The 24,715-nt window shown below is 37.6% G+C and overlaps 1 protein-coding gene across 1 annotated transcript; it reads right to left on the reverse strand.

Moving 5' to 3' along the window:
• Positions 1-223: 223 nt before the first annotated feature.
• GDA (guanine deaminase) lies at positions 224-23,527 on the reverse strand. The gene is made up of 14 exons (XM_066569305.1): positions 23,390-23,527; positions 18,368-18,456; positions 16,504-16,675; positions 13,918-14,005; positions 12,579-12,684; positions 9,704-9,731; positions 8,259-8,366; positions 7,671-7,778; positions 5,476-5,573; positions 4,874-4,941; positions 4,278-4,424; positions 1,949-2,067; positions 1,075-1,102; positions 224-355 (listed from the first exon to the last, which is right to left on the reverse strand). The coding sequence occupies exons 1-14, from the start codon at positions 23,510-23,512 to the stop codon at positions 285-287; spliced, it is 1,353 nt and encodes a 450-aa protein (XP_066425402.1). The 5' UTR covers positions 23,513-23,527; the 3' UTR covers positions 224-284.
• Between the last annotated feature and the right edge of the window lie 1,188 nt (positions 23,528-24,715).

Below are 24,715 nucleotides of genomic sequence, written 5' to 3' on the forward strand. Positions count from 1 at the left end.
AATAGAGCAGCAGGTGTCCTCTTTAAATAAGGTATTCATCAAATCCCCAATCAATGCAAAATGCTATTTTTACAAAGAAATTTAAATAGCCATTCCCTCTAGAACTATGAAAAATTTCAGTATAGTAGTTCTTAAAAGGTCTAACAAAATTTTCAATATATGCAAGTTTTTAACATTATCCAAAATTGAGGTGTCATTCCTGATGATCAGGCACTGCACTTAATCAATCTTTTCCAAATCAGATGCAGAATGTAAGCAAAATATTTTGCAAACAGAAAATGGATTTATACAGAGCTTGAAAAAGGAACCACTTGCTTTCCAGCCACATACACTTCCGAAATATTCCGATCATCACCTGAAATAACATGGTCAAAACTGAGGTTTGCTCATAAATACAAACACTGATTTAATTAATGACAATTATGCAGTCTACAAAAACAGTTTTGGAACACATTATTTGCAGCAACTATTTCCTAGGACTAAGAAAGTCCATTTGAAGAGAAATAGTCAGGTCTACCACAAAAATTAATAAATATTTTATCAGCCCATGTGTTTAAAAAAAAAATAAACATAGCATTCAGCTGCTGCAATAGTGCAATGGATTTTCTGTATATCCAGTAGATCCAAACCCCCAAAATATTATGTATCTGTACAGAAAATGATTTGTTACACAGTATCTGAACTGGCTTCGAACCAGCCACCAAGAAAGCTGGTGAGACAGCTCCTCAGAAAGGCAAAAGTCTCATTACAGCATGACACAGCTGTGGCCACAGCTGGCACCAGGCACCCCAACATCGCAACACAGCAGCAGCACAGCCCCAGCCCAGACACTGCCCGGACATATTTACAAACAATTATAATTATAAGCCAGTTTGTATTTATTAATGTCAAATATTAATGCTAATTATTTGGGACATGTTACTGTTCATATAATAGTTGAATAAATATATTTAATTACAGCAAACAAATGTACACTTACTTATGTAAAAATAAATTTATTATTAACCCCAATATTAATTGAGATATTTGATATAGGAAATGAGAATTCAACTTGAACTGAAATTCAAAACATACCTAGATACAGGAACTTCTGGAGAGTGTCCTTTAAAAAAATGGGAGAAAAAAAATTCAGAAAGCAGTCAGTATGTGCTGTCCTGATTCATAATCATTTGAAGCTTGAAAGAACTGATAATAACACTTCTCCTAAATATTCTTAGTAATAGTGAAATCAAAACTTAATATATATATACATATTTTATATATATACATAATTTGCTTTTTGAAAACAAGGCAAAATTTAAATTTTTGTAAAGTGCTAAGGACCAATAACTTAGCTTAAAAGGTTTATATTTAAACTTAAAAATAATTCTTTTTACAGAACTGGAATTGTTTCCAGGTAGTCTGACCACATCTATAAACTCAAGTAACTGCTCTTAACTATCTTTTTTGGTCAGAGAAGGTTTTTGAATGAGAAGATGTTTCCCTACCATAAAACCAGCACTGCTTTAACTTAACATAAAAACTGTGCTTCTAACTCAAAATAGCTATCTTGCAGAAATGGCAACCTAATCTTTCTCTGGGAACAGGCTGACATTTTTCAGTCTGAGCTCTAAGTATTGACTAAAAATAAATTGCTTATTCTTCGCTGCCATTTGTCACTGCAAATACATAACTGTAATCGTAACTGTAATCTTGGGCTAATAAAATATGCATTAAAAATATTACATGCATTTTTGCTGATGGCGTTATGGCACTGTCACTGGGGTCAGCAAGATTCTGATGAACAAAAACCCCATGGAACATGCAGGCTGAAGCACAGACAGCAGAGGTATAGTACACCCAATTCCTGCCACCAGAATCACTCTCAAGAAACCTTTTCTGTCTGTATCGTGGACCTTCCCCACATCACTTCCATTCATGTTTTGATCATCAATCCTGTTCTGATTACCTCAAAATCATCAGCAGAGAACAAGTCAAAAGGGCTGTCTGAAGCCTTTGTGTTGATTAGCAGGGCATCAAATTCTTTTCCCACCTCAAAGTTTCCAATCACACCATCCAGTCCTAAAGCTGAGGAAGAAAATAAACTCACAAACATGTCTTCAGGACCAGCCTCCTCCCACCATGTAGAAGTACCTGGAACTTACTTGAAATATTCTTAAGACAAACAAAAATTTAGATGATTACAAGGAAAAAGCCAAAAACAAATTGAATAGTATGTTAGCACTTAAGAAACAATAGATTATATTCCAAAAGCATTCGAACTCCAAATGGGGCAATGAGAAACAGTAAAGCATATAATAACATTCATCTTGCTAAGGCAGTATTAGACTGCATTTTTTAAAAAGTTTAAGCAATTTTGAAAGTTTTTATAGACATATTGCAATAGTAATATGATAATAGAAGAGGTATCCAGTGGTATCTAATTGCAATTAGCAGGAACAAATAATAATATGGTGTGGAGAAATAATCATAACCAGTCTGAAGGTCTTATACCTACCCGTATGGCTTGCCTTGTGGTCTACTATTTAGCTTTATTTTTTCAAAATTTCATTACAACTACAAGTTCTCCGGTCCACATGCCCTGAAAACCTACAAATTCATCTTCAGGGACAGGGACTTCAGCTTGCAAGTGCTTAGAATTCCTAAAGAGAAACCCCTGTGCATCTTTAGAAATAAATTAGGACCCTTTTAATTTCTAGAAAGTACCTGTGAATTAAATCTATTTTTCCAGTACTCTGAAAGTAAGTCATCAAAGAGCATAATACCTGCAAATAATTTATTTGTTTTCAGATTGCACTGATAAAGGAAATTCAGTCTTGAAGTTACTTTAAGAAGTCATTGAAGTTTGTGAGTGGCAGGAATATCACAATATCTTAAAGACATTTAAACTCCTACAAATTCTGAAATATTTTGATTACCTACTAGTTTCAACAAAAATTATCTCATGTTCCTTCAGGTTTTTGAGCAGAATGCAATTTTTAGATTAAACACAAGAGGGTGATAAGTGTTTAGGAGTCTTAACAAAGCAAACTATTCCAAAAAAAAAAATCACTCATTTAAATTTCTGCTATTGAAATTTTCCCTTTCAGTATCAGGCTACTGGAAGCTTGTAGAAATAATTTATATTCTACCCTTAAAATTGATTCAGTAAGGATAAAACAGCTTAAAATCAATTAAAAAAATTAACACCTTACTAAGGAAACCTAATATAGAAAAAACACTATAGGAGTTATACTATACTCCTATAGCTATAGGAGTATCTGGGAAGGGAAGCCACATATGAGTTTGGAATTTTTATAAGTCTTCCTTTCTGTGTCTCAGCTAGTTTATTCTCACACTTTGTGGAACAGTATATATTGCAGGAAAAAGAACACTATTTGTTCCCTGCTCATCTTCTGTCTTCTCTATTTTCCCCATTACACTCTCCAGGAATTCAAACTCAGTTCTGAGAAGACCTGATTGACAACATTTTCACTACATCTTTTAAGCTTCCATTAATAATTCCCAGTGTAGCTTTTTGGCAGCTACAGGCAGGTTACACTGAGAAGATTTGGGACCAGTGCTTTAGAAGGTAGTGAGCTCATTTCTGGTAACTGAAACAATAATAGGTTTTCACTTATATGTGGATTTCCTCTCTGCTAAATCATACCAGTTACACTAAAACTTTTTTTAATTGTATCTATTTTTATGTGCACACTGATTACAGCAAAATTGGTTCTCCAAAACTGGATAACCCATATACTATATGATTGCATTCTGCAAATGCAATTGTGTTGAACAACCATGGTGGAAAGCCTGTTTTTCTCTTCTTCCCTGAATGAGGAGTGATTTGCATAATGTTTTGATTTGCAACAAACTGCCTCACTGACAGCTCAAAAAGCGCAAGCAAAATTAGAAACTCATAACAAATAGAATGCATGATTTTACAGTAATTGCAGTTTTTCTTCTAGGTGATGGTTGCTGAGAAAACAAATTTCCAGCTGGTACAATAAATAGACAAGCACTTACAGCCTTATGACTTAGTCTGAGGATCTTTGCACAGCAAATGTACAACCCTGAAAAGCCATTAAGATTTTGTTATTAAACTCTCAGCATTAATAGAGTACTCTTCTCTAAAAAGCCTAGTGTGAGTATGAGAAACTGAAGGATTATCTCTGCCTACCAGTTAGATTTTACTCTGGACCAGAAAATCCATGAATCTCCCATGAAGACAGGGAGACATATAATCAAAGAGAGTTGTAGCTCTCTGTGTATACACAAAAGAATTTTCTTCTTACCTTGGCTTCCTCCCAGAGTGGCTAGCTGAAAAGCTTCTTGAAGGGTTAGTCCTGTTTCATTCACTTTATTGATCTGAAGGCTATTAGATGCCACCATTGTTTTCCTGATAGCATCAAGCATAGAAGCTGAATATCCACCGGCAACATCTAGAAAGGATCAGAGTCTTAGAAACAAGTTTTGAGTATAAATCTCTATGTTAAATTTCTATAAGTTTTAATTCAAAGTTCTGAAGCGAATATGTAAACCAAACAAGTTCTACAGCTAAGCACTGTCTCTGAAGGCATAATTCCCAAAAAAGGTGCTCTCGCACACAGTCAGGTGAATAGAACACAACACAAAAACAGAAACCTGAAAAGTTGATGGTCAGGTCCTGTTTAAGCTCACAACAGCAACAAAACTCTTCACTAATTTTTTAAATTTGTTTTGAAAGAGTTTTGGACCAACCCTAGAATTTCAATAGTCTACACTTCCTTACTCAAGTGGAGAAAACAAAGGAGGACCAAAAATTGGAGACATGCTGACTTTTAAATATGAACAGGTGAATGTATCTCCCAATGGTTTCCAGAAAAAAACACTTTCAGAGGAAACTACTAACCTGTGCCAAGACCAAGCTTCACATTGTGTTCAAGAACCTTTTGCACATTTAAGACACCGCTGCACATCCTGGATTGGAAGAAGAAACATGTTCTGTGTGCTACATGCAGAAAAAGTTCCGGAGAAGCAGGGCTGCAGAGCTATTTTATGACAAAGACTCTCCTTTAATGTGTACAAGTTTTGTTTTATTTCTGTCTGGATACCATGCAGTATCTCATGTCTGTCCAACAGAAAGAAGACTTTGTAGTCCATTTCCCCAAAAATTAGCAGACTTCAGGGGGAAAGGGAGATGCCACTGACATCTACCACTGACAGAAGAGTCAAAAGAAACAAATTTTTAGAAAAGAAGTAATTATATAGATATGGATATAGATGCAATAACTAAACTGAAAGACCACAAACTCGTCCAGAGCATGCTATGCAGAAGTGGATGATGAATAATCATGTTCAATCCAATATGTCATTTATGGTGTAATGAGGTATCATATAGCTTCTATATCATAGTTTTGCAATGGTAGCAAAACTACCAGGGTTTTGACTCAGGGTACTACACAAACAACAGCTTTATTTAATTATGCACCATTCCTTTTTTTTTTAACTTACGAAAAGTTAGAATTGGGGCAATGTGAAATTGCAGCTCCACGAAGACTAAAAACTTTCAGCTCTTCTTCAGAAAGATGACAGGCATGTGCCATCACAGTCTAAAGAAAAAGAGAATCACAAATTTACTCAATATTTCATTTATTTCTGTGGCTGTGAGGTTTGCTGCACTGCTTTAAATAGCCAAAAAGGACACGTTACCATTTAGTGAAATTAATGCACTTCTTGAATTAAGCTCTTAAAACCCACAAAAGCTGATTAACTTCAGTGTGCCTGACATATCATTCCTTCAGCTTTTTGCATTTTTTAAATATAAGAATACAGGATAATTGCTCTTGCAGTGACAGCTGTGACCAAAGACAAAAGCAAGAACTTCCCAGTTGTCCTAGTGCTGTAGCAAGCTCACAATTTATATTTTGTAGCTAACACAGAGATTAAGTACTGGGGCCAGGAAAAGATCAGATAAAATGGAGGATGTATGTCCTCTTAGCATGTTTCCTATTAGCTCTCTAAAGGTTTGCACCAGGGAAAGAGAATGAGATTAAATATCCTTTACATAAAATATAATCTAATTTTTTATGCAACTGATAAATTACTTTTACTTTTTAGCCAACATAACTGACTTTAAAAATAAGTTCACAAGAAAAATATAGAAATATAGGATAGGATAATTTAATAGTGGATAAACCAATTATTCCCATTCAAATCTAATTGGCATTACCTCATATGCCAAATGCCCACTGAAAGAGAGGAGCAAGAGCTCTGTTAGATCTTGCAATCTGCATATAAAATTGAGCATGGCACTGAGACTGCTTCCACTGAGCATCACCTAATGGCACTGTACCCCTCTCATCTGTACTCATAAAGCTCACTGTAGCTGAAAACACAAAGAGAATAGCCACATCTTCAGATAAGGACCTACATATGGTAGCTACTGAACCATATCCCTGCCAATCTGTGCTGTTTTTAAAAGGAAAGAAACATTTCAGCAACAGCTCCAAAAAAACACTTAAAAAATTTATTTGGTGTCTTAGTTTGAGTGGATGGGGAGACAATATCTGAGGTTCTGCTGCTATGCTTGTGTTTAATATCATCCTTTCCCAAATATCCAGGAGCCTGACTCCAGAAGGCATCAGTAATCATGATTTTTCATGACCATTTTCACTTGTGTGCATACAAGTCACAGAATTAAGACCTGTGCTTTTGCAGCACAAATATGCTCTTTAGAACACTTGCACACCAAATCAGCATGCAAAGGACCACTTAAGAAAGCAAAGGTTAATTCTGTGTACATGCTTCTCTAGTCTGTATTGATTTCTCAGCAAAAAGGACAGTAAACAAGTCATTTACTGGGGTAAAATTTCAAACACAGAAATGGGGGCTCAGCAGCTAATTCCTTGGCAGTTTCCAGCTGCCCCTTGTGCATATGAAAATTCTGTCTCAAATTTTTAAATGAACTTGACTGATGTTTAGGTACGCTGACTGTAGTTGGGTTGTTCATATTCACTTTTGCAGGGGCAGTCCACTATCTAATTAGATGTGCCCTGGGTCTCTAGCCTGTAATTACTGTGGGCAGGTATATTACATTTTTCTCAGCAGCACAAAGCTGTAATGAATTTCAATTCTTCGGGCTGGTGTGCCTGTCAAAGCTCGGTAAAATAAGTTGGTAAAATGAGGTGAGAGTGCTTTTGGATAGTCAGAGCAATAAAGTGCAGCTGTCTGCAAGTGAGGTAGATGTTTAGAATTCAACACAGAAGGCTGCTTCTCCATAGGAAGAAAATGAAGCTGGTAGTAACGTAACACCACAGAAGAAACCTTCAGGTAAACTGGAAAAACTGGGTAACATCCTTGGAATATAAGGATAACTAGGTACTGTCCAAGAATTACCAGTTCCTACAACACCAGCTTTATCTAGCCTCCTTCTATTCCTACTGCCGTAATTTTCCTTGGAGCCTTTCGAAAATGAATCAGGAAGCATAAAATATGTTTCTTTTTCACTTCCTCTAAAATACTTAGAAACACAGAGGGCTTGTTTAAATATCCAACACCTCAACAGAGAACATAAAACAAATTTACTTTTCCCCAGATGTCACTGACCTTCACAGAACAAAACAAAATTTTCAGGTAAATACAGTAAGCCATCATATTCTCTACATGGATTAATTTAAGTCATATTTGGGAATTTTTAATGTGGCTACCTTGCTGGTTAGCAGCTTGTTTTTATCATACAGTTCAGTGTAATTCTGGTAGGCAGGAAACATGTTTTCCACAAGTTTGATTTCTTCCTCAGTCTCACTTATGTGACTCTGGAATAAGAAAATACATAGAGCAAGTCCTTTAAACAGCATTGAACCTGACATTGCAACCTTCTGAGCAATCTACTGGTGTCAAACATATATATTCATAAAAAATAGTGCCTGTAAAGCCTATAGTTCCATCTAGTCCTTGCATCTCTTTTTTCATCACACCTGAACAAGTTTTCATAGAGCCTAAAGAAGTAGCTCCACTTGTTCCTTAAAGGAACAAAGGGATATGAGATGGTACACATGTCCATCTCAGTAATGTGGTGACACAATGGCTCCACTTCCAATTTTAGGAAGATGTTAAAATAATAGATAAAATAATACACAATGTTATTGTGAAGTGAAAGAGAGAAGACGCCTACAACAGAGTGGATGCTGAGATCAAGGCAGCAGGTATGTATCTCCTCCCAAAGGCATCTTTAGATGGTCAGCACACTGTCTGTCCACACCACTTAAATGACACACAGAGCTCTGAGAGCTTACCTGCACATGAAGATCGTGGGTCTGTGCTAAATCCCCAAGGGCATTCAGCAAGTCCTCTGTGCAGGAGGGGCCAAAGCGGGGGGTTATGATAGGCTGTACTCTGGGATACTGAAAATAATAGAAGATGGGGTTTGCATTCTACATATATATTTCAGCAACCATAAGACAAGCATTTACACAGCAATTACATTTTGTCTTCATTGCTTACTGCTTACTGCATCCTTGCCAACTCAAATTAAGCTGTATAGTCATTTCCTTTTTTTCATTAGACATCTCATTGCAGAAACAGAGAATGAAAGTGGGGGTTTCTGACCATAATTTTAATGAACTTTATTAAAGAATGTGTTTTTATTTGAACTTGCATCAAGTCCCTGAAATTTCACCAGTCTTCAGCAACACTGGATAGTTTTTGATATTTGCTGACAGTCTAAATGCATGATGAGAAGTTATTCAGTTGAATGACCAGATTTTTTTCAGTCACACTTCCATGACCATTGAAGATAAAATGATGCAAAACTGCAAGCTTCTATAAAACCAAAGCCATTTTCTTGGCTTCCTCTTTCAATCCTCTTTACTCATAACAGCGACAAACCCCTGAACTCCTTACATAAGAATGGTGATATAATCAAATATGCTATACAGTAGGAAACAGGGGAGAAGACACTAAAAGCTACAGAGGTTTATACCTTGCATCTCTAGATTAAAATTTTCCTAAAACAATAGTCAGCAGGATTGCAATTCTGTCACCAGTCAAAGGCCAGAGTTTAGCACAAGCCAGTAAGCGATAACTTGGACTGCAGTTCCTTGTATTATCTCCCAGAAAAAAGGAGCCCAGGTCTTTGCAAATTAGCCAACTTACTCTCGTGATACATTCAGTTTAGGCATTAAACTCCAGGCAACTGCTCTTGAATATTTTGAGGTGGGATGTCAAAAGAAGCCACTGAAAACCAAAGGCTGATAAGAAAAGTACTGCTGTGTATAATGCTGGAGTGTAAATTTCTATCTTTGCCACTGGAGTGTAAGCATGAATGTTATTAGAAACACACTTTAAGACATGCACTGACACAAAACACTAAGTTTATAGTGGATTAGTAACTTTACTAAAAAAATAGTGATTTCTGCTGGTGAGAATTCCTTCAATTAGTCTGCCTACCTCTATACTAAAAGTGCTAAACTGAACTCCACCTTTCTTAACAAGAAAATCATCCTTTCTAGGAAGCCAGGTTTTTTAAACTCAGAAGAGAAACACACAGAACATTGCTCTGCTCTGAGAAACATGACCAGAACATTTTTCAGAGTGATGATATCTGTCTATTACACAGACATATGTATATTTATTGATTTGTCACTAAGACAACAGATTTGGATAGCAGGATTAATTATTTCATGTGTTCACACAGCATCTTCTGAATACAGAAGTGATTTCAATAAAGAGCACTACTTACTTTCTTTTCCAGTAGCTCTCTAACAAACCTGAAAAAGGGTAGAAATAAAGTTGCTATAAATCTGTCTTCTATGTTATTAATTATGAAAAATATAAACAATATATACTTGGATACCCTGTTAAACATTTCTGACAGATCAATAGTTTTACAAAATTTTGAGCCAGATTTTCAGATGAAATAAAAAAAGGGAACACAATGAAGTCAGCATAGTTACACCATTTATGCTAGTTTTGAATTTGACTCTGAACATGAAGACTATCGTTTTTTCATTGCAATACTTAGCATTTGACAAGCAGTAATTATTCTGAGTTCTCCCTGAAAACCAAACACATGCTACATTATATGAATGGAAAACATAATTATAACCTACAGCTGCAATATTGAAGAAGGAAAAAACAAACCAAACTTAAATTTGTTTGTCCATGAATTCAAATTGCAGTGTTTAAACCTTTTCAAATCCAAGTTTTAAAAGATGCAGCAATATTTTATATCTTACAGTATGTCCTTATGTCCTTGTTCACTTAAAGAACCCTTGATTTTTTTTGAAATCTTATATTACTGTTAGTGTATAGACTATCTACCTTCCAGAAAATAAAGATTTACTTACTCTGATAAATAAAATGCCACCTCAGACCTCTACAAAAACCCCTAAGCAGTCACTATGGATAATGCAGATGAGCAAATTAAGCTTCCTCCTACTTTGGAAGGAGGAAATTCTTTCAAAGCCCATTTGTTCAGTGTATGTAAGTGACATGTGAAAGACAGTTTGAGATGCTTTCTGGACAGGATCTCTGTGAAATTTTATGTTATAGTTCATAGTAAGAAAACTGTATAAATTTGATCACAACCCATTGTATCAATTTTTTCAAATGTCTTCAGAGGAAAAAGAAAATTATGCTAGAGGCTACATTCACAGCCCTGAAGGTCACATTAGATCACCAGATGGAAACAAGAAACCTGAGTTTGACTTCTGCAATCACCAAAGAAGTTTGAGCCCACCATTGTCTTACTTTGAGAGCTAAAATGCCAAGTGAATTAGCTACCATCTGCCTGTTTCTCCTCTTACCAATTAACCTGATGACACTTCATCAGAAGCTTTATGATCAGAACTTGATCAATAAAATACACACTTGAGCAGAAGCTTTAACAGAAATATAATGCCCAGTTGACAATCCAAAATTTCAATGTGGCTGTTTTCATTCTTTCTCACATTCTTTGAACAGTGTGAGCTGTTTCAAAACTGCTGAAATGTGATGAAATATGGTTTGCAAATATAGCCTATAGTTTGTTGGCTTATGTACTTCTCTATGAGGAAAGAAGGTCAGCTTCAAATCACTGTTTTCTATAGCAGAACAGACTTGAACAAGGTTCTCATCTTTACAGCTGACTATAACTAATAATACCATATATGGTAATAGAGAGTTCAATTCCCTCAGTTTTTATTAAATCCTCTTTGACAAAGAATGATAGATTCACATTCTTGATGAATTTAAATTTAATATATTAAGTACTTGGAATTGTATCTTATTTCCATGCATACAATATAAATATTTCTGAATCTTGACTTTAAGTAACTGAAATGAGTGTAGTCCATTTTCTGACAGTGTGACAGATCACATTTCTTAGATTCTTAAAAAACCAAGCAACAAAAAACCAACTAACATGTTGCACTCTTAATGAAACAGCTTTTTCGTCCTCCTGCAATTATACTGCTGTGATTTGGGTAAGTACTCCAGATACACACCAGGAAGCACACAGCCCCATTCCCTAGACAGCTATGGAGTACTTGTGGCAACCTCTCACCAAAAGTTCAGAATAATTTCTTTTTACACAATCAAAAAGGAATTAATTGGAGGCAGAAGATAGATATTTGAAAGAAAGCTATTTAGTTACTTCTGAAGCTTTTAAAACTATCAGAATTGGAAGTTCTGCTTCTTTTAGGCCAATTTGGCAGGACTTGCACCATATTATAGAAGCTGGGGATTTACATAGAGGGAAACAAAGGTTAGAAGAGTGAAAGTAACTCACACTGCATGTTTTAAACATTTCTTTAAATATAAACACTATAGAAATATATTACTATTTCTAACTTTTATTGTCACACCTTTAGCATGATTTGTAAAAACAAGGAATCAACCTCACACAAGTGCCAAAAGATATATATATTACTCTTAGGGGTTTTCTCTTTCAGCATGACATCTGAAACATTTATATAAGTAAATAGATAGTTCTATGAGAAGAGCTGTAATTTTGCTTAACTGTTTTCTGAGCATGGGTGCAAAAGACAAGAGAAACATGATAGTAAGCTGCAATAATCCAGTCTTGGCTCTCCTCCAGTACAAATATTGCCTTCATTTGATTCTCCTTGATTCTCTCAGTTGCATGTTGGAGTGGTTTGACTGGTGCTGTGATGGACAAGAGATATTTAAAATGCAGTATATGAGAGCTGAGCTCTACAGCTTGAATAAAGTCTTAACCTAAATGATGGAAGGAAATAGCTTAGAAGTTAATGGGGATGAGGGAACTGGCTGCCACCTCACCATTGTATGTCAGGCCCCAGAACCTCCACACACACAGCTGTGAAAGGGAAAAGAGGCAGAAGAAAACAGACACATCCTCTCAAACCCTAGATCTGTGGTTTTTCCCTCTCTTTAGAAAAGCCAGAGGGATGCTACTTGGGCTGTGCAGCAACTTTTTCAGGAATTGCCAGGATTTGCAGGAATTGCCAGGACTGTAGGGGACAGTACTGTTGGAACAAAAAAACCTGTTGCTAATAAATTCACACCTGTAAGCTCTTAGACAGATTCACATCCACTTTTCAGATGTATGAAAAATCTTACTTTAAAAGGTAATGCCATCAATTTTATCATTTTACCTTTCTGTCTCTTGGACAGAGTCAGCAGTAATCTCTCTGTATTCTGGCACACTGTTATTCACATCCATGCAGACTTTTCCAACAAATGCTCGTTGGCCAAATTTATCTGTTGAGATGCATTAGAACATAAATCTCAGAATCCCTGGTTCTCAGAAATCATTACCAAAGCTTGTACTGAAATAAAAAAAACTAATTCCACCCCACCCAGCTCCATTTAGGAAGACCAGAATTTATGCTCCTGCCTTGTCTCTAAGTTAGGATCATTCATGTGACTTTTAAGGATAAAAAGAAAAGACAAAATAAGGAAACAAATAACATTAAATAGGAGGTGTCTTCCACATTAAGACTCATAAATAAGAACTAGATTACTATAGTTTAACCACAACCAGAATTCTTAATGGTAGTCCGTGAAGACAGCTGTGACACAAAGAATGAGAAACACAAGCATCAAAGTACAGTAGCTGCAGTAGATGACTACTTGAAGATGAGAGAAGGCATAAAGACCTTAGCAAACCATTGCTTTTTTGCTAACAGGCAAAGATTGCTAACAGGCCTCCCACATGCGGTTAGAGGGAGAAATTTCCAGATCTATTCTAGCCTCTTTCTTGAGATTTACCCATGCTAGATGAAAAAATCAGAAATCATATGTAAAACATGCATATAATATCCTAGGCTGTCAAATGTGTTTTAAAATCAGATCGCTTTGTCCACTTTTACTATTTGAGTTGTTTTATGCAATAGCTTCAAAATTTTCCAAATAAATCAGAATAGCTCATTTTTGAGGAAATTTGAGGTTCTGATTAAATTTCTCTGCTTTATGAGCTGTCTGAGCCTTGAGAAATCCTGCAAGAACAAAAACATTTTCAAGCAGGCATTTGCAACTATGAACAGAAGGGAAGGATAAAATTCTGATGCAGCTTCCACTTCTCTGATTTCAGAAGGTGTGTGAAGATTTTTCATATTGATTGTCAGATGAAACCTCAGTGTATCAGGAAATTAATGCACCAACTGGGCCTCCTGTCATTCAGTTCTTTTAAACCTCAAATAACAAAAAGTTAGAAAAAGCAGAGAGCTGCAGCTCAAGAACAAGTCCAGCAGACCTAATTCAAGCTCAGCCAACAGCAGACTTGGGAATGAGGAGAGAAGGAGTAGCAAGTAGGATAGAGGTGTTTAAATGACATGGGTAACAGGTGGGGCCTGGGGACACAGTGTGACAGGTACAATGAATAAAAAACAAATTAGGAGAAAGACACATCCCTAGCTAGTTTAAACTCCTAAACATTGTTTCCTTCAACTAACACGATCCACATAATCCTTCAAAACTCACTGTTAGACTTACCTATAATTTCAGCAAGAAGAAGGGAACTATCTGTGTGAATTGTTGCAAAGTAGCAAGCTGTAGTCGTGCCATTCTTTAGAGTTCGTCTCTAAAAAAAGAAATCAGTTTCAACTGTCTGAGAAAAAAGCCAATAAAGCTGCCAAAATGCAGAAGTCTCATTTCAAACCGCAAGAACATTTAGTTATTGTGAAATTTTGCAGTGAAGTAGGAAGGTAAAAATATAGATTTTTAATTTCATAAAAGTTTTTTTAAGTCTGAGGGTTAATAAATACAAAAAACTGCTCACAACATTTTTGCAGTGGCTAAACCCATAGAAACCAGTTATTATTCCTTTCCCCAAACTGGAAATACTCCAATTTATATTTAGAAATACAAACAACTAGTAATTTTTTTTATTTCCTAGTTATGAAAGGCTCTCCAATTTTGATTGTGAAACAACATTTATGTAGTGTTAGCAAAGCAAGGGTTTTGGGAAACATGGTGGTTTAGCAACCTGATCTAGCTGGAAAAACCTTCTTTTAGCAACCTGATCTAGCTGGAAAAACAAGTAGGGTTTTCATGTATCAAAAACCTTTGTTTCTCCCAAATACCAAGTATCAAACTTAACTGTAAAAGTAAACTGAGCAAAACCACTCAAACTATGAGTTAATTATTTATCTAACATACCATTTGAAAGGAAATCCCCATATTACTTTTGGGGAATATAATAGTAAATTACCAGGTATTTTAGTTACATTAATTCATGATGAAATTTATAGCTTCTCTCATCCTTGGGACTGATGCAAACTATGTTGACCACTTATCCAACATACAGACCTACACTATACTTTTGGGTTCTGGGTACCAAATAATTTGAGAATTTCTTAAATTTCTTTTAATGAGATAAAAGGTGGGACATTCCACACAATGTTTAGAGGAAGGGTAGAGTTAATTATTTGACAAACATGAAGCCAAGCTCTGTCTTTTCCTTACAATATTCAAATTAAAATCTTTATAAGTTCCAAAAAAGTCTCAAAATAGCAATGTCATTACAAAGACAAGTTACCTTTGTCTTTTCTAGGTTTTAAAATTCAGAATTCTCTACTTCTGAAATCCTAACAACATTGTTAAAGTAAATCTAAAAAAATTCTGTTTCCAAATCACCAGCACAAAGAGGAGGTTCCAACTAAAAGGAGGAAAATTTCACCTAAATTGTTTCTTTTGCTGAGTATAGAAGGCATTTGCTGGAAACAGGACTTTGATTTGAAAAAATCAACTGTTTTTTCATCACAACTTCATAAGCACAATGAAACTTATGAAAAAACATCTGCTCCATGAAGGTTTAGTTCTGTTTCTAACAGATGAAGGTTATAATTGGCCCCTTCAAACACTTCAGAGTGTGGTATTATTTATCTTCCATAGGTGAAGACATTTTCCTAACCCTGTTCTATTTGATTCACATGGGGAGAGCCTAACTGTGGTGTTCAGGCTCCCACAGCTAACTTCCACCTCTCTCTGGCAGCTCTTTTCCAGATGATTCTGTGACACACCTTGCAGGGTGAGGTCTCTAGATGTGCTGGGGTCACTCAGCCTGCACTGTAACAGCATGTTGGGTACACGGCTCAAAGGTGAGGCCACCTCTATGTTTTAAGCACTTGAAGGCTTAAATGTGCTTGTCAAAGAGCTTATGACCAGGCTGCTCCTGCATGCTTTTATCATGGCAGATGGCAGAAAGTAATTTCTTTTAAAATTTGTGTGGCAGGGAACAGCATAACTATTTATTTCAGATTTGTTATGTTATTATATTGACAACAGATGCTTCCAGGGTAATAGACAAATGGAAGGCAAATTATGCTGGCCAAATAATTTAATCTGTTGAAGATATTTCAGTCCACATATTAAGGGATAAATATCAGTTATAGGCTAGAACTAGTACTCTGCAATATGACCTAGCTGCTTGTTGTCCATCCAGTAGATCTTAAAGACTTTATAATGCTCAGATCCAGTCTAACTCAAACACAGTCTTTCTTTGACCCACAATACTGCTGAGAGACTCCTTCTAAAGCCCCTGGAGTGAAAGACATTCTCACTCTAAAGACCTCAGCAGCAGCAATGTCTTTCTTTACTACTCCAGAATACTCCAGATCTGTCATCTATCAGAAGTATCTTCTCTTTCATGTGGTTTTTTTCAGATGGTGGGTTCATAATAGAGGACTTATGTGGAAGAAAGGAAACATTCCCTGAATTTTTTTTTTTTACTATGTTTGGTTATTGCTACATTGAGGTTGTCTGCACCTGCTGGCTGTACTAATTCTGAGAGTAGATTAGTTATTGTAGATTAGTAGATGTCATTATATTCAGAAAAGGTGATAAACAGTTCATTGTTAACCTTGTGATTAAATGAACTCTACTGCCAACAACAAGAGAACAAGACTGTAACTAGTAACAGACAATCTTGACTAGCAATCAGAACAGTGGCCATCTTGGCTTCATCTGGTTTCCATGACAGTAACTTTCTCTACTCTTTCTGCCAACCTTCTGAGAACATGCCTATATTACACAAAAACGAATGCTGTCAAGTAGGTAAATGTCGTTTTCAGGACTTACAACAACTCTGGTGTACACTTCTTCTGCAAAACCACCATCCTGGTATTTGGCTTCTGTTGGGAATGTGTAAGCAGTCAACCACTGCAAAAGAGGCAGGTCTACTCTGGTACCAGTAAATGAATACTGAGGAGCATGAATATGCGTATCAACCAATCCTGGCATGAAGAATTCACTAAGGAAAGAAAATAAAATTGTAATAATCCAAAATGCCTCAAAATTCTCCATAGTAATGAGCTTTGTGTTAAAGAGTATACTTGATTAAAATCCATCAGAATAAATGGCAAGTACAGATTAATCTGTCTCTTCCAGCATCAGCCTATTAATTCCTGCTGTACCTCTACACATACCCACATTTTGGTATGAAGCAGTTGAGTAATATCATTTACACTACAAAATACATGTATGTAACTGTGAGAAAAACAGTATAGGAGCAGGATTAATCTAATTATCTCTAATATTGACCCACCCTAAATGACAACAAACAAAGGGGAACTGACTTCACAATAACTAAAATTACTCCACTATAGAATCCACCTGAAAAAGAGATTTGTACACAGTCTTGTTTCCTAGTTTGAATATATATGGAATGCCTCTAGCTTCCAGACCATTATATTTACAAAATGTGACTTTCTGTATGCCAGTTTTCTTCTACATTATTTATATGTCTATATAGATATGTAAAATCAATGAATTTCAAGGCTTAATGGAAGAACAGACACTGTGTCTAAAAATGCAGACACAGACACTGGTGAAAAAAGCTCTGCTCAGTATCTTGACAGGAAAGGTATATTCGCAATGTAACTGTAAAACTATATGTTGTCATGCAATGTTCATGCAATAGCAGGAATGAATATATCAACATTACTAGGAAGTTGCTATGGCTATTGTTTTGTGCTGAAACTCCTTACTACATAACATTTCTCTCACTCCTCTTTCCTTCTCCCTGACTACTGAATGAACTGAATTTTGTCTCTTTTTAGCTCCTCTTTTTTCTGTTTTCTTGCAGGCAATAAATGCTGAAAAGTCTTCCTTAATTGATTCACATTCTCAGCACCTTCCTTTTTCCTTAGGCTATTTCAAATGAAAAAATATCTGATTATTCATATATACTGTATGATTAGCCTTCCAGCAAAGCATAAAAGATTTTTAACAATTGATTACTGGAAGGTAGTTGCAGGTCTCAATGATAAGCCACAAGTCGTTTACAGTGCTACTACATGCAAAACATACTTCAAAACTTTTTCACACAGTCCAAAACTTTTTTACTTCACAATAAAGTTGGAGGATTTTACTGCCTGAAGAAAAAAAGAAATGCTCCAGCTGCAGTATGGAGAAATCAAAAGCTCTGTGTTTAGAGGGCTTAAATCTTCTAATTGTACTAATTTTTATTATGCAATGTGTCAAAGTCTAAGCAAACAAGTTTCATATCTGCAGTGTCAGTGTTATCTACATTTACTACATCTAGACTTTCATGGTAGGCACAGCCCACTGCTAACAAAATGGATACAAAATGTAATCTCAAGAAAGAATGGCACTCACTTTCATGAGCACGAAGTGATTTTGCCTGAAAATTAAATATGGCATTTTGCTCTGTGCAGCATATATCAGCCAGTACAATTCAGCCATGTCTGCAATTCTAAACCAAGGAATGCAAAAAGAGCATGGACTGTCTGAGTTGCATCCAGAACATAGCCACCTTTGGGTAAAGAGCTCTCACTGCACTAAAATGGAATTTTGGCCATTAAATATATGGGCATCATATGGTTTTAATGTGCTCCCTGTAAAAATGTATTCCAAAGACTCGCTTTACCTCACTCAAAGAACAAACTGCATTTGCTGTAGCTAATCTTAATAAAACACATACTGTTTACTCAGTTGTCTAATGTCAGATGTTTTGAACCCCCACGTCTTAGCCAGTTGCTCTAGCTGATCAGCTTGTTCCACAAACACAATCTAAAAAAAAAAGAAAACATAGTTAAGTACCTCAAACATGCATCCCACATCAGCTTTATTTGAAGGCAAAACAAGTTATATCTTAAAACCAATTTTACACACTTACTACAGAGGTGTTAGGTGTGCATTGAGACTCTTGTTCTTCCAGACTATCAAGCATGATTTTGAAATACCTTCTCATAATCCAGTGAATAACCACACCCACCTTGGAACTTGTAATAAAACAGTTAATTCCTTCTCAGGTAATACACAGGCAGAACAGCAAAGACCTTAGTGTCCTGTAATGTAACGTCATGCTAGCAGTACAGTCACTTGTGAGGAGTTGTGCAACAGCCTTACAGGAATGCAGGTACAGTATTCACAACAAGAGGGGTCAAATTACCTCCCGTGCCTATGACTGACTGACATCAAGCTAAGTATTTTCTAATTTTCTGCTGGTGTTAGTCTTTTTTAATTTTTTCAGTGCCTATGATGAGCAAATAAATTGAAGGGGAAAATGTGGATAATATTTTCATTTTACAGAATGGGCTAAAAGGATGCTGAGATCTTTGTTTATTTCAAAATAAAACCCCACAATCTGGAGCCAAACTCAACCCCATTTGACTCCTAGAGAACATAGACTTTACTGATGATGAGTTGCTGTTGCCTAGTCAGAATTTTAACACATTTCCTATTTATTTTTAACTTCTGTGGTATTTTAATCTACAAGATGACTCTTAGCAGCTGAATTCTCAACTCTTTCATTCTCAGGTCTATCACTAATAGGCATGACAGCTCCCCAGGAAACAGACACTGTGGAGCCTAGGAACTGCAATGCCCACTACAGGCTCCATGTAGGATCCAAGTTTCCTCAACACTTGACAATTTAGAGGACTTGGAAGTCTCCCCTGGCCAAAGACTGCCTACCTGAACTTACAGAAATTCCTGCCTCTAGCCACAGCCTCTGCCAGAAACCAATTCATGGTCTTCTAACTCCCTTGGTGTAAGAGCTGGTTCCCCTAATTTCAAGGGAATACTCTTCCTGCTATCAGTATCCTTCTGCTCCTGGGATGATGCTCACATGGAGGGCCTGTGTCACCCTCATGACAGCAGTTTCTAGGGCATCGGTTAAAAAGAAAAACAAAACCACATTAAAAAAGGCAAAACTTAGTACTTTTAAAATGGCAATAGGAAGAAACTTAGGAGGAAGAGCAAGAGGACTGGAAAAAGCATTGTTTAGCACTTATTTGCATGCCATTTTTTATGTGCATGCTTCTTTTGCATAGAAATTCACCATTTTCTGGTTTTTCCATAGACAAAAATAAGTAAAGCTACTATACTGTAAATGCTGCTAAACTGTAGACAAGAAGTTATTGACTGCCTAGTCTTTTAAACTAATCATGGCTGGTATGATTTGTATTGTTTAAAGAGCAGATGTTTTACATTTTCAGTCAGAAAAAATATTAAAATAATATCATATAAATAAATACCACACTAGCAAAAATTGTAAGATTGTAGTATTCCATTAATAGTTGACAAGAAGCAGTATTGTCCTCCATGCAAACAGGAATACATCCAACTTAATTTAACTGTAGAAGGCTTGGAATACAGACCTACTGAAATATCTGATGTGCAATAAAGAAGATGTCATTCAGATATTGAAGTCAAAATGGATGCAGAATGAGCAATGTTAGAGCTGCTGGGGGGAGGGGGGGGAGGATGAAGAGGGAGGGGAAAAAAGAGGGAGAGAAAAACATGAAACATCAGATGACAAATTCTGGAAACAGGCGTTGCCATGGAAAAGCAGTGGCTGTTATGTACTCTTAGGGTGCAGAAAAATAAAACATCTAAATCATGGAAAAATGAAGAAAATATGTTTCAAGGAAGCTGGGTAGATGAAACCAATTCTAAACCTGACACCTGGTCTCTTATGGTTGAATTAGGCTATGGGCAAATCAACAAGACCTCTACGTTTTTTTCAAACAAACTTCCCAATGGAATTCCTTAGTCAGCCAAGAGTTGTTCCCAATTGCTTTAGGATGCATTTCTAATGCTGAATGCTTTAAACTCTTTGAGATCCTATGCTTGGACATTTCCTTCAGTATTTGCTTGTGCATTCAAGGTAACCAACTGGATGCACAGTTCTTTAAATTAGTTCTGCACCTCAGCACTGCAGAAGCAAGAAGAAATTCTACACCAGAGTCACTACAGAGTCAAGAGAAGTGCACAAGACTAAGAACTTCAGCTTTAAAGAAGGAAGTCAAGGAAAATAACTGGCACTTTGGGAAAGGTATATCACAAAACACAGAATTAGTGGCTGCTAACCCCATTGTCCAAACACTTCCATAAGTTCTCACGTGTTACTCATGTAATGGGGCTAAAGAATCCAAAGATCAGGGGTAAAGCTCTCCCAACACTTGTGACTAATTCAGGCCTTTTGTATACCAAGTGATGCCCAAAGCTCTTCCATTAAAGTATAGCTGGTCAACTAAACTGTGCATCAACCCTGATGGAGCAAACCCTGAGTGCCTTCAAGCACCACAGTGCAAATATCTTATTAACAAGAAAATGGAAAGTGAATTATACTGGCTGAAGGAACATGGTTTGCTTGGATCCAGCAGTGCCTGGCTATGACATTCAGAGGTGAAAATGAGAAGGGTCTGACCCTCTTTCCCCTCCCACATGCTCTCCTCCCTCCCAGTTATCAAGTGATGCCTATTGTTTGCCTAGTTCCCAAAACTGGAATGTGAGGCTAAATGAGAGACAAGAACACTCACAACACCCAGCTGCTAAAAGAACTGCCCAGCCTGCTGAGAAAGTGGAAGCAGTGAATTCCAGATGGATGGTACCTTCCTCCTTGTACAGCTGACATGTGTCCACTCACTGTCACGACAGGTTGAAATCAAAACTTATGCTTAAAATCCTTATTCCACAACTCTTGCTCTTTTCATAACTTAACAAGGGCTTTTAGCTTAATATTTTTTTCTATTTACTTAATATTCTTCTCACCTAGGATAATTACACCAACATTTCAATAACAACTCATATTTTGTACCTATGTCTGTTTTCTTTACCCTGAGGAATGCTGGTCTTTCTCTTTGCTTTTCCTCAAGGGAGACACTACACTGTTCTGCAAACCACTCAGTAAAACATGGTCCTTACTTTGCTAACTTGATGATAAATTGGGGTTTTATATCCAAAGGCAATGATTTTCTTCATAAAACTTTGGGTAAAAACATCTGGGGTAAAGAAGGGAGATGACATTTTACATCCCTTGAGGACATGCAGGGACCCACACTGCAAAACAGAACCCAGTTGTTCATACAAGCTCTGACACACAGTGTCAGGCCATGCAAAATTTTTACATGATGGAGTCAGCAACATGAGGCAAAAGGACACCTGTTTAGTTAAATTTACATCTTTGGGAGGAAAACAGAAGCAGTTTTGGTGTAAATTTGAAAAATAAAGGCAAGTCATTTTCTAATCACTATGTCTTTCTTGAAAAGCCAACTCTTCTGTGATTCCAGTGGTTGTTCTGCGTGAGGCTACATTATGAGTAATAGAGAGAAAAGAGAGCATATGGGATACTCACTGTATCAGTCCCTGGAATATTAAAATGTCAAGAATTTATAATAAAAAGAGAATTAAATAAAAGTGCTTGTCATTGTATTCTGGTGGGAATTTTATTTAAGGAAGATAGTGTTTTAATGGATTTAAAGAAAAAAAAACTTCTGCCAATTTATGCAAGAAAAACATTATACTGCGAATCCTTGTTCCCTAGGAAAAGGAGACAGTAAGTAAGAGCACAGATGTCTAGGTGTAGCTTACTAATATACCTCTTTTTCAAGAAAATCACTAAAAATCTTGATTTCATATGGATGCTGTGTAGAGACACTTTTGCAGAAATTGACATTAAAGAGAGTGGGATGGGGTATGAATTTATGCCTTGTGCACCCGAGTTACACCAGTCAAACCTTTTTACATTTAATTTTTACATTTACATTTAACCTTTTTACATTTAGATCTATTGTTTTAGTGGACACCAGCCAATACATAACTATGCAAGTCTTTACTCCCTCCTGTTCATCAAAATACAGCTCCTCATAACTTCAATACACCTTGCACCAGACTCCTCAACAGCTATAAAAGGTCTGTCTTGAAACAGGCCCTCATGGACCCGTGCAAATAGAGAAAATGCACTGTTAGGGATCAAACTGTGTTTTGCCCATATTTCAAATGTTACTGAAGCCTGTTATTTAGCCACAAGAAAGAAAACTACTTTTTTAGATTTCACATAGGGTGACCATATCACCAGTCTACTTGCACAATCTGCACTATGAAACTGAGTTTCAAGTGTGATAAGGGTTAAGGAGATACATTGCTTCCCTGCCAGACTCTCTTCTACATTATCAGTAAGTGCAATTCTTGTTTTAAGCTCAGTTCATACTACTGAAATGCCCAAATCACAATCTTTCTAAATCTTTATGGGTATATGCCATAGGGGGGATTTTTGTGACGAGAAGGTGAAAAAAGCCTCATTTAGATGGCTGTGCAGTGGGTAGATAGCTATTTTCACCACCACTCTTTAGATACCCTTAGAATAATAAGAAACCGAAAGAAAACAGAATCTGAGAGAATGCCAGATCTAGGAACGCTGCTGTTCCGGGAACGCTCGGCACACCTCAAAAGCAGTTTTATGCCAACTGCAGACTCGTGCCGAGGGGACCCTCCATCCCGGTTAACTCCAGCTCCCGCAAATTCCTCTTCCGCGGCGCCTGCCCCGACGGACGGGAGTGCGAAAATGTTCCGCTTTCTCCCCACAGACCGGCGGAGCCGGCCCTGCCTCTCGGCACCCCGGCCGCGGGCTCGGGGCCGCAGAGGTCACTCCCAGTGCCCGGCAAGGCATCGCCCCCGCCGCCCGCACCGCGACACCCCGCCCGAGCCCCCCACTCACTGTCCCGTTATCGTCCACCCCCAGAAGGTGTCCGTGCAGGATCTCCATGGGGGCGGAGGCGCTGGAGTGCACGAAGGTCCCCTTGAAGACGTGGGCGAGCGGCGGGCGCTGCGCGGAGCTCATGGCGGCGGCGGCGGGCGCGGCGGCGGGCGCGGCGGGCTGGGAGCTGCCACCCCGCGGGCTGCCTTCCCTCCGAGTCTCTCGGTGCCGCCGCCGGCTTCCTGGAGCTGTCACCATTTCCCCACCCCCTGGTGACTTTCTTTACGGGGAGTGGTTGCGGCGCAAGGAGGGCGGGAGGCCGTGCCGCACCTCCGCTTTCCCCGGGCGGGCGGACGGGGTGTCCCCCGGACCCTCGGCCTTCCCGCTGCCGGTGCCCCCATCCCAGGGATGTGCTCTCCCCCGAGCAAGAGGCGCGAACGACAGGAGAGATGCCCGGTGGGTTTTAGGGTCCCAGTTTCTCGCTGGGAAGCGGTGAGAGATTCGACAATGTGTCTGGTAGTGTTTTACGAGTGTCTGGCAATTCAAGTTTGCAACCAACCTGCGGGTTGTAACCACTTGTGGAAGTTTAATTTACAATAGCGTTTGTAGGTTGGAAAAGACCTTTAAGACCTTCAAATGTCAGACTGTCTCGTCAGTTCTCGGCCTCTGTATCGGACATTAGAAGAGTGTAAGAGTAGAGAATAGATGCCAGCTGAGGTACCAGAACTTCCAGAAATAGGCAGCCTCATTCAATGGATATGGTCCACAGAAAAAGAGAAAACAGCCTCAGGAGAATGAAAGGCAGAGAAAAATTAATTTTGTTAACTCAGAGAAATGTGTCCCTGGAATGTTATTCTGCTCCAACAGCCCAAGCCCAAGTTCACATAATGAACACATCCTAAGAGGATTGCTATTGAAAGTGTTGGACTAAGACTTCACAAAGGCAGAATTATGTGCATCAAGGATAACACCATGAATATCCTCTGAATTACTGTTTGAAGTGACCTTTATTCATCAATTTATCAAGTGACAAATGAGCTTGGCACCAAGGGCACTGACACTGCTATTCTCAGGGCTGCATTGCAAAGTTTGTCATTACATGGTTTATCGTTAAAGACCTTTGCACTCCCCGTTGTGCTGACACTATACAAAGGCATGGCAGATTATCTTTCCTACAAACTCTCCAGACTAACGGTGGGAAGAACGAGAAACACAGCAAGAAAGTGCAGAATAAATTTAATTTTAATCTGCTATGGGCAAGTCATCAGCCTCTATCTTGCCTTCTTTGCATAAGAATGTGTTATCCTAATGAGAATTAAGTTTAAAAAATATTGGATTTATTGATAT

The sequence above is a fragment of the Molothrus aeneus genome, chromosome Z, assembly GCF_037042795.1.
Source record: "Molothrus aeneus isolate 106 chromosome Z, BPBGC_Maene_1.0, whole genome shotgun sequence".
In the NCBI taxonomy this organism is placed as follows: domain Eukaryota; kingdom Metazoa; phylum Chordata; class Aves; order Passeriformes; family Icteridae; genus Molothrus; species Molothrus aeneus.